Here is an 11,025-nt window from a genome sequence, read left to right on the forward strand (position 1 = left end):
TGGGTGATATAGCTCCAGTAAGGGAGTAACTGGACCAGTATTTATAGGATAAGTTTGTCAAGGAGAATAAAAAGTAATGACTAAAGTAGAAAAGTGAAAAGCTGGCACATTTATTGAACATATTAATAGGATTTACAGTATATGAAAAATAATGTAGCAAATTAAAGTGTCCAGTGTTTGAAGGTCAATTTGGTTTAGACAAAGCTCAGTAAAAATGTTGGTACTGATTAATAGAGAACATTATTAGAATTCTAAAAGCTTTATTGGTATGAACAAAGACCATGTTATTGCCAAAGCAGTTTACAAAGAATTAATGTAACTGACATATTGCATATACATATTAAATACATAGGTGTCAGTACAATGCCATGTTATACATTTTAATACAGTTTAAAAAAGCCTTATAGTGCTTGTGTGTCCCTTAGGCCTAGGCCGGCATATCCATATGCTGCCAGAGGAGCTGCCCTCCCTTCACTCATTAGGGAATGTGATATTTTATTGGTTATTTCCCCGCAGTGGAAGTCTCTGAACTAAAGAACATACCAAAGAGAACTTCTTACAGTGGAGGAGCAAGCGCATCTCTGTCTCTACCTCTCCTGTCCAGCAGTGACCACACATTTGCTCCTCTCTGGGCAGCCATGGTTGTGTCTTCCTGTTTCTACTGCCAGGTTGGTGTCACTGAGCCTATATCTGGGCAGGAGCAGTCTCTGCCCTTCAAAGTGAAGTTACTCTGTGAATTTATGCTCTCTGTTTAGAGTCTTTTGGGGCTAGACTTTAGAGGTGTTCAAAATGTTATTGCCCATTGTGGTGGACCAAGGGGGCGTGGTCAAGCCGCCGCTGCAGACAGGCGGTGCAGGCTCCCATCCCGGGGCCGCTCATCTGTTGTGGATTAGGCGAATCAACGGAGGGGTTCCGCTGATTCGTCTGATCACAAAACAAGAAGGAATAATTGTTTAGTTGTCCCCCCAGTGAGGATCGGCGTATCTGCGAGACCGATCGCACAGGGCGAGTTCAACCCGACAAGCAAGCTGCCGGACAGACAGCGGGAGATCAGAAAGCGGTGATCCGTATATACTTTTTATGTATTGGCCTGCGAGCCCCAGAGTTTTTCCCTTTTGGCCCACGAGCCACCGTTTGATTTTAAAAGACTACGCAATAAACACGCCAACCCCTTAGTCAAGACTCTATTTGAGAGAATCGCTATGGATCTCATCATGCCATTAGACCACAGTGCTCGGGGCTATTTATTCATGTTAGTCCTAGTGAACTACATGACCCGATACCCTGAAGCAGTGCTATTGCACAGTATTACGGCCCAAAATGGGGCACAGGCGCCACATTTTGTTCGCGGTGTGGGAGGTTACTCAGTCCTCCACTGGGTTTTCCCCCCTTAGAGATACTGTTCGGCAGGAGACCTCGGGGGGTGCTTGACCTGATTATGGAAAACTGGCAGGAAGGTCCCAGCACCAGTAAAAACGAGGTCCAGTACGTCCTGGACCTGGGAGCAAAACTACATGCGTTAGGGCAGGACTCGAGGAAGAACTTGCTCCAGGCCCAGGGATGTCAGCGCCATCTGTACGACAGGGGGACTCGGTTAAGACAATTCTCACTGGGAGACAAGGTGTTAGTACTACTCCCTACGTACATGACGTGTGGGCGAGGTCAATTATGAGGTTGAATTTACACACGGTGGGGTGGGGGGGGGGGGGGGGGTCTGCCAAAATTGACCACCTAAACCTTTTTGGCTGTTCCAAAAGCCAGCAGATTGCACCACGGCCCTTTTAAGTGACCATTTGTCTTCCGGCCAGTGTGCGGACGTCCCGGCGCTGCAGCAGCGCTTTGCCGACATGTTCTCCCTCCTGCCCAGCCCCTCATACTCATACATGTGGAGACGTCCCCGGTGGTGAAAGTGCCCTCTCGGCCGTATCGCCTGCCCAAAAACAAACGGAAAATAGTGCAGGCGGAATTAGAGGCCATGCTGGACATGGGGGTAATAGAGCAATCTATGAGCGAATGGTCTAGCCCAGGGGTGGGCAAACTATGGCCCGTTGGTCTTTTTAATCCAGCTCGTCGAAGATTGGTACAGATTCCTAATTATGACTGCATTCATTTCACCTTGACCTGTAATGCCTGGCGTTTCACCAGGTGGCACATTAGGCGCAGTGACTTGATTTTGCGGAGCCCGAGCTACTCTCTGTTATTACTCTGCTACTATTCTGAACCCATCTGCAACAATGAGTGGGCCAAAGAAAAGAAAAGTCGACAGTGAGTGCCGAGTGTTTAATAAGGAATGGACAACTAAATACTTTTTTACCTAGGTCTGGTTCAAAGGCTGTATGTCTTATTTGCCAAGAAACGATTGGGGTTTTAAAGGAATACATCAGCCCTCACTTTTCTACCAAGCATGCTAATCACGCTAACAACCAATCAACGCAAGAACGGACGGCTACCGCTCAGAGGTTGGCAGCTGGCTTGCAGGCTCAGCAAAACACCTTTTACCGACAAACTGCCATCCAAGAATCAAGCACAAAGGAAAGTTATTTGCTGGCATTCAAATTAGCAAATGCCAGCAAGCCTTTCTCCGAAGGGGAGTTTCTCAAAGAGTGCATGGTAGAGACAGCAGGTATCTTGTGTCCTGAGAGCAAGAACAAATTTGAAAAAATTAGCTTATCACGCAGGACAGTGACTCGCCATCTTCAATTAATTGACGAAGACCTATCTAGCAAGCTAAACAAAAAAGCGGAGTCATTTACATTATATTCTTTGGCACTGGACGAAAGTTATGACATAAAGGACACCGCTCAGCTTTTAATTTTTATCAGAGGGATTAATGACAATTTTGAGAAAACTGAGGAGTTTTTGGCCATGGAATCCCTAAAAGGGAAAACACAGGGAGAGGACTTGTACGACAGTGTGTCGGCGGTCATCAGGAGGCACAAGCTACCTTGGAGTACGCTCGTCAACGTTACCACAGATGGATCACCAAATCTGACGGGAAAAAACGTCGGACTGCTCAAAAGAATCCAGGAGAGGGTGAAAGAGGAAAACCCTGAGCAGGAGGTAATTTTCCTCGACTGCATAATTCACCAGGAAGCACTGTGTAAATCCGTATTGCAGCTTGACCACGTGGTGAAGCCATTTGTAAAACTTGTTAACTTTATTCGAGCGAGGAGACTTCCCCATCGTCAGTTTATTAAGTTTCTTAAAGAAACTGACGCTGATCAGAGGGACTTGCTTTACCGTTCTAATGTCCACTGGTTAAGTTTGGGGAAAGTATGTCAACGAGTGTGGGAGCTCAAACAGGAGATGATCTCATTTTTGGAGCTACTTGAGAACGCTGACAAGTTTCCTGAGCTGAGTGACACAGATTGGATTTGTCATTTAGCTCTAGCTGTGGACGTACTGACACACATGAATGAGCTGAACGTGAAGCTACAAGGGAAAGACCAGTTTGTGCATGAAATGCATACAAACGTCAGAGCCTTCAAAACCAAGCTAGCTTTATTCTCAAAGCAAATGCCAAACAAGTCATTCGCTCATTTCCCCACACTGGCTACGTTGAAAGAGGCCCCGCAACATGTGAAAAAATACAAGAAATCACTGGACGACCTGCATGAAGAATTTTGCCGTTGGTTCTTGGATTTTGGAAAAATCGACAAGTCGCTTCAGCTGGTGTCATGTCCCTTCTCACAAGACCCTGAAACGGCGCCACAGGAGTTGCAGTTGGAACTGATTGATCGCCTATGTGACACCGTCTTAAAGGAGAAGTTCAACTCTCTTTAACTGGATGAGTTTTATGCTTCATTAAGCGCAGCCAAATTTCCAAACATCCAGAAGATGGCACAGAGGACGCGGGTGTTGTTTGGCTCTACGTATGCGTGTGAACAGACTTTTAGTGTGATGAACACCAACAAAGCACCCCACAGATCCCAGTTGAGTGATGAACACCTCAGATCTGTTCTGAGAATTGCCACAGCAAAACTAACACCAGACTTCGACGCACTGGCAAAAATGTGTGATCAACAACACTGTTCCCACTAAAAGGTAAGTGTATTAACACTGTAATGCTTTTTTTCTGTTTATGTTTGAGACAGTTTGTATGCATCTTGTGCTGACCCGGCCCGTCTGTCAAATTTTAAAAGTCAATGTGGCCCCCGAGCCAAAAAGTTTGCCCACCCCTGGTCTAGCCCATCGTGGGTAAGCTTGATGGGTCGGTGCGGTTCTGCATGGATTACCTGCAAGGTGAAGGCGGTGAGGACCTTTACCAGTTCCGAGTGCTTCCGATTGGGTTGTTTGGTGCCCTCGCGACCTTTCAGAGACTCATGGACCTGGTGCTGGGTCCGCATGCAGCATTTTATTTCGATAATGTAATTATTCATAGCGCTTGGTGGGAGCGGCATCTATACGAGTCCTCCTCTCTATGGTTGTATTATTTATACATTTTACAATAAATTTGTGTAGTGTTGAAGGGAGAATAATCCAAGAAAGCATATTGTTGAAGAAAACTCAGTCTACTCTCAGGTTCACTTTGAGGTTTAGTGATTTTATATTTTAATTGATACATGCATGGAGAGAAAACAATAACACGACAGCAACTCTCCAATGTAATTGTCTCTCACTCGATATTCACCTCAAATGGGTTTTATAATATTCTGCTGAAGGACTTTAGTGCATGTAAATGACCACTACTTCAACAACATGGATATGTTTTTCCTAGAAAAATGGATGCAACTGGTCGCTGAGCTTGAAGTAACTTAGGAGCACAGCTTTGTTAAATCAGGTGAGGTCAGATTATATTCGTCATTATCTCCACACAGAGTGGTCTGATCTATCAAATTTAAGGACAAAGACGCTGAAAGTTTTTTTTACCACATGTAGAAATCACTCAGCATTATAATTTACTATTTTGTTAGTTTCTAAATATATGCCCATCCCTCAGAAATCATATGTGCAAACATGAAATGCTGAATGCATGTCATTAACTTTTCTTTCTGAAATCCATTTAGTTAAATTCCTTGAAAGTCATACAAAACTTTATTACAGTATGTGTCTTTATTGAAATGAGAAAATGACATTTGTTTATGTATAACAGCAATACAACGGCCCCCATTCTAAATGATCTGATATACAAACAACATTTATGATGAGGCATTTTGACAGAAACAGAAATGTCTATGATTTCAATATCTCTGGAAAGAAGAAATGTAAACCCCTTCACCCAGCAACCCCATCACCCAGCATGACCACAAATGATAATGAAATAAAATATCTGAATATATCTTAAAGCACCTTGGCCTCACAGGAGTCAGGTTTTAATATTTGTAGAGTGAGGATGAGTTTCATTGCTTTTCATTGCTTTGATCACAGCTTTGTAAAATCAGGTGGGGTCGGATTATATTTGTCATTATCTACACACAGAGTGGTCTGATCTATCAAATTTAAGGACCGAGATGCTGAAAGTTTTTTTTTTTTTACCACTTGTAGACGTGACTCAATATATGCAAATCTCTAACAATTCATCTGCAAACATAACATGCTGAATGCATGTCATAAACTTTTCTTTATGAAATCCATTTTGTTAAATTCCTTGAAAGTCATACAAAACTTTATTTCAGAATGTGTCTTTATTTAAATGAGAAAATGACATTTGTGTATGTCATGAGCAACAGTTATGATGAGGCATTTGGCAGAAACAGAAATGTATATGATTTCAATGATATCCCTGGAAAGAAGAAATGTAAACCCCTTCACCCAGCGACCCCATCACCAAGAAATTAAAATGAAATTATTATTATTATTTATTTTTATTTATTATTATTATTTTATATATTATTATTTCATGAAATGAAATATCTGAATATATCTTAAAACATCTTGGCCTCACAGAAGTCGGGTTTTAATATCTGTAGAGTGACTATGAGTTTTGTTGCCATTCTAAACCAGGGGTAGAAGAAAGCGTAGATCAATGGGTTCAGACAGGAGTTAAAGCACAACAACCAGGCCACAAATACTGATGCTGACGCAGTGTTGGATGTATTCCGCCCCGAGAATGCTGGGTAATCAGATGGACAAAAACAGATGAGAAACACAACAAGGGGGGGTGGGGGGGGTTATATTTATATAGTGTGTATACTGTATATTGTGTATTGATATTGTGTATAGATATTTGTGTGTATTATACCGTATTTATTTTGCCTAAACTCCTTGAAAATGAAAAAAAAAAGTTTTTTAAAAGTACTTCACAGTACTTGAATTTCATTTTACAATGCTAGAGTGAACCCTAGTTATGAAAAAATAAAGAAAACAATAAAAATCAAAGACCGAAATCGATGAAATTGAAAAACCATCTTTGATGGTTCTCCCATCTACAGTGGTACCTCGACTTACAACTGCATCTACTTACAACTACTCCAAGATATGAGTAGAAATAGTTGCGAAAATTTGTATTGACTTGCGACCGACTGCTCCAAGATACGACGGTGGAAATTTGCAGTTGGTGCATTGGTGGCCAGTCAGCAGTCAGTCAGCAGTCAGTCAGCAGTCAGTCAGCAGTCAGTCAGCGGGCGACCTACATCGTGTGTCTAGTAGTTCGTGGCTTATTGATATTTTTTAAATATTTACTGTGTTTGTGCTGTGTATTTTGTTTATTTTCACCCTTCATAATGAGTCCTAAGAAGAATGATGGTGGGAAAAAGAAAAAGGCAATGACTCCCATTAAAACTAAGAAGGAAATCATAGAAAAATAAGAGTGTGGCGTAAATGGGAAAAATTGCTTCGACATTCGACTGTTTTAACATACGACCGTTCTTATAGAACGAATTACAGTCGTAAGTCGAGGTACCACTGTACTCCGTTTTCCATGCTATTGTTCACAGGTCATTTTCGTCAAGGTTGAGGTCTGAAGTCACCTAAGGACAAGTTACAGATTGGTCTGAACTCTCTGCATATACAACATTGTCATTGACACTAACTGTGCTTCTTTCTGAGGAGCAGCCTTGTCTCCATGACAACACAGGACTGTTCAGTATGGTCACTTGTTTTACATTTTGTGTACAGTAAGTTGAAGTAACTATTTCCAACTATTAATTTATTATTATTTCACCGCTGCCAACTAATGCAGCCACAGATAAGGTTGCATCATGCGCTTAGAGGACTACATCATGTGTTTAATGAATTAATTACCATGTTTTTCTAACACCTCAGTGAGCAGACGACTGAAGGAGGAGTAAACAGATTCCTCTGGTGGACAGAAACAACACAGTCTTTAGACATAATGATGTGTTTGTTTTGAAACGTTTGGATGGGGGAATATGGTCTCATAGGTTTTTGTAGTGTGTGTGTGTGTGTGTGTGTGTGTGTGTGTGTGTGTGTGTGTGTGTGTGTGTGTGTGTGTGTGTGTGTGTGTGTGTGTGTGTGTGTGTGTGTGTGTGTGTGTGTGTGTTCGCAAGGTTTTTTTATTGTTCATAAACAGCCGCCACAAAAACAAATGAACAAATTCATGTTGATTAGTTGTTCCAACTAATGACTAATGAATAATTTGCACATATACCGGAAACCAGCTTTGGAACCTTGGTAAATCACTGATATCCAAAGATTAAAAATTTAAAATGTAAAACTTAACATATCTTTTCAAAAATATTTATTAACAAACTAACTTAGAACATAGTGACATTGATTTGTCACCTAGTTATATAATAACTGAGTGTCTCTTGAACATCAAATCATTTGTTGAACCATTGTATATAACTTTGAAAGTAACCTTTGTCTTCTTTGAAATAACACTTGTCATCTGTTATCACATTTGTCATGAATTGAAGTCTTTGAAAAGGTCTGGGTGGTTGTCGGACTGATGCTTCGAAAGGTTGGAAGTGCTGCCTCCCTTGGCGAGACAAAATTTCAAGCACCTTTGGCAAAATGGCGCTGCAATGTTTTTGGGTTCATTTGTTCATTCATTTATTTTAATTTCTTCATTTATCGGACGCTCTTGTCCAAAGCAACTTGCATGAGAGGCTAGAAACAATCAAAAATATACATCAACCATTGCAGCAACATCAAACTTCAGTGCATGATCTCCTGTTTCTAAATTCAACCAGATACAAGTGCAAGATGCTGTAACTAATCAGAATAAAAAATGTCATTATTTTTTTATATTAGTGTATTTTTTCTCTCCATATTAGTGCATTATGTCAAATAACAACTAAACAGCTAGTCAACATAACAACTCCTGTGTTGTCAGTGCATCATCAAAACAACAACTTAAGGCTAGTCAACCTCAACAGAAACAAGAATAGTTATTCATAGCTGAGCTAGAATCAAATCATGATTTGAAATCAAACTGAAGTTTTATTTTAATCAATTTCCTTATTGAACAAAAGAAAAAACAGCACCAAACGGGGCCACTCCCTCTCTTACACCCCCCCAGTGTCCTCCTTTTTGGTGTTATGGAAAGGACCACCGTAGGCACGCCACAGTCTAATTCATTAATTGGAAACACTGCTGCTTCTCTAAAAGTCCCAGTTAAAAAGGTATTTTATTGAAAACGTTTCAGGATTTTCTTATCACTAAATATTTTTTTGACATCTTGACATCTGGAATGAACTGGAAGCCAGTTTAAAGAGGCTGGTCCATTCGGAGTGGTGCGGTCAAACTTTCTAGTTTCAGTCATTATTCTGCTTCCAGAGTTCTGTTCTTTACATGTGATTTTTGTATATGAAGTGAAGGACATCACCAAATTGTTGTCAATGTTATTGCCATGCTCCTGTTAATATCACATGAAAAAATGTCAATATAGTGAATATAAATGCCACTTTCCCTCCTCTCTATGGCTGTATAATTTATACATTTTCTAATACATTTGTGTAATATTGGAGGGAGAATAATCCAAGAAAGCATATTGTTGAAGAAAACTCCGTCTTCTCTCAGGTTCACTTTGAGGTTTAGTGATTTTATATTTTAATTGATACATGTATGGAGAGAAAACAATAACACGACAGCAACTCTCCAATGTAATTGTCTCTCACTAGATATTCACCTCAAATGGGTTTTATAATATTCTGCTGAAGGACTTTAGTGCCTGTAAATGACCACTACTTCAACAACATGGATATGTTTTTCATAGAAAACTGGATGCAGCTGGTCCCTGAGCTTGAAGTAACTTAGGAGCACAGCTTTGTTAAATCAGGTGAGGTCAGATTATATTTGTCATTATCTACACACACAGTGGTCTGATCTATCAAATTTAAGGACAGAGATGCTGAAAGTTTTTTTTCACCACATGTAGACGTGACTCAATATATGCAAATCTCTCACAATTCATCTGCAAACATGACATGCTGAATGCATGTCATAAACTCTTCTATATGAAATCCATTTAGTTGAATTCTTTGAAAATCATACAAAACGTTATTTTAGGATGTCTTTATTTAAATGAGAGCATGACATTTGTGTATGTATAACAGCAATTAACCGCTCCCATTCTAAAGGACCTGATATACAAGCACTTCAACAGTTATGATGAGGCTTTTTGGCAGAAACAGAAATGTATATGATTTCAATGATATTCCTGGAAAGAACTCATGTTAACCCCTTCACCCAGCGACCCCATCACCCAGCATTACCACAAATGATAATGAAATGAAATATCTGAATATATCTTAAAACATCTGGGCCTCACAGGAGTCAGGTTTTAATATCTGTAGAGTGACAATGAGTTTCATTGCTTTTCTAAACCAGGGGTAGAAGAAAGCGTAAATCAGTGGATTCAGACAGGAGTTAAAGAACAACAACCAGGCCACAAATGCTGATGCTGACGTATTGCTGGATGTATTCTGCCCCGAGAATGCTGGGTAATAGTACGGACAAAAACAGATGAGAAACACAACAACAACCACGCCCAGGGTTCTAGCAGCTTTCCTTTCTGATTTCCTTGCCACCACAGTCCCCCCGGTGCCCTGGGTAGACACAGTTTGAGAAAGAATGTGGCGCGCCTGGGAAATAGCCACCACAAACACCCTCGTGTAGAGAACAACCACCACTGTTACAGGGATTAAAAAGGTGATCGTCAGGTCAACAGCCCCTGAAATGTACCCAATGACTATTATACAGTCCCCCTGACACAAACTGTTCTTCCACGGCGCTATGAGCTTCTCTTTCAGAATCAGACAGTTGTAAATAACCGAGCACACCCAGCAGAGGCAGACGGAGATTTTAACCCTGCCGGGGGTAACTGTGGCAGGGTAGCGCAGAGGGTTGCAGATGGCCACGTAACGGTCAACAGATATTAACAACATGTTCCCCACAGAGGCAGAGGTCAGGATGAAGGTCATACTGTGGTAGAAGGCACACGCATGGTAACCTAGGAACCAACAAGCCCCGATAGACTGGAGGCCTTCGATGGGCATTATCAGCAGGCCCATAAAGAAGTCAGAGCAGGCCAGGGAGAGCAGCACCAGGTTGGTTGGGGTGTAGAGTTGCCTGAAGTGGGTGATGGAGATGATGACGAGCAGGTTGAGGGCCACAGTGAGCAGTGCCACCAATAACAGAACCGTGTAGAGCAGCATGGCCTCAGCTGGGGAACGCAGGGCCCTCCTGCAGGAGGTGTTGAAGAGCTGCGGGAAGCAGAGTTCGGTCGCCTCAGAAGTTTCCATTGTGCAGAGAGCACAGAGACTGATGGGAAAGGAGAGGCGAGGTGAAGAGGTGGGAGGTAGAGGAGAAGACAGCAACGAGCCTCAGGTGAGTGTCTTATTTATTTCTCATGCCAAGTGTCCATCCTCCCCTTCTCTCTGTGACTGTCTTAACTCTGTCTTCATTTGTCCCTCTACTGCCCCCTCCCTCTCTCTCACGATTTCTCCTCTTCCTCACTCCTCCCAAACCTTCCCTTTCCATGTCTTCTTTTAACTCCATGATCCTATTCAGTAATCACAAAACTGGAAACGAAAGAAGTGACTGTAGTGAATGTCAGAGGAATAATTCAGCAACATATAAAAACAAAAGGCTGCATTCCTCAATACAGAAAAACTCAAATTA

General features: G+C 41.5%; 1 protein-coding gene across 1 annotated transcript; it reads right to left on the reverse strand.

Annotated features, from left to right (window-relative positions):
• Window positions 1-9,653: 9,653 nt before the first annotated feature.
• Window positions 9,654-10,646, reverse strand: LOC307247746 (trace amine-associated receptor 13c-like; the record flags this gene model as incomplete). The annotated part of the gene is made up of 1 exon (XM_080023868.1): window positions 9,654-10,646. One exon carries the CDS (start codon window positions 10,644-10,646, stop codon window positions 9,654-9,656), a length of 993 nt encoding a protein of 330 aa, XP_079879994.1.
• Between the last annotated feature and the right edge of the window lie 379 nt (window positions 10,647-11,025).

This window comes from Zeus faber, assembly GCF_960531495.2.
Source record: "Zeus faber genome assembly, chromosome: 2".
Classification (NCBI taxonomy): domain Eukaryota; kingdom Metazoa; phylum Chordata; class Actinopteri; order Zeiformes; family Zeidae; genus Zeus; species Zeus faber.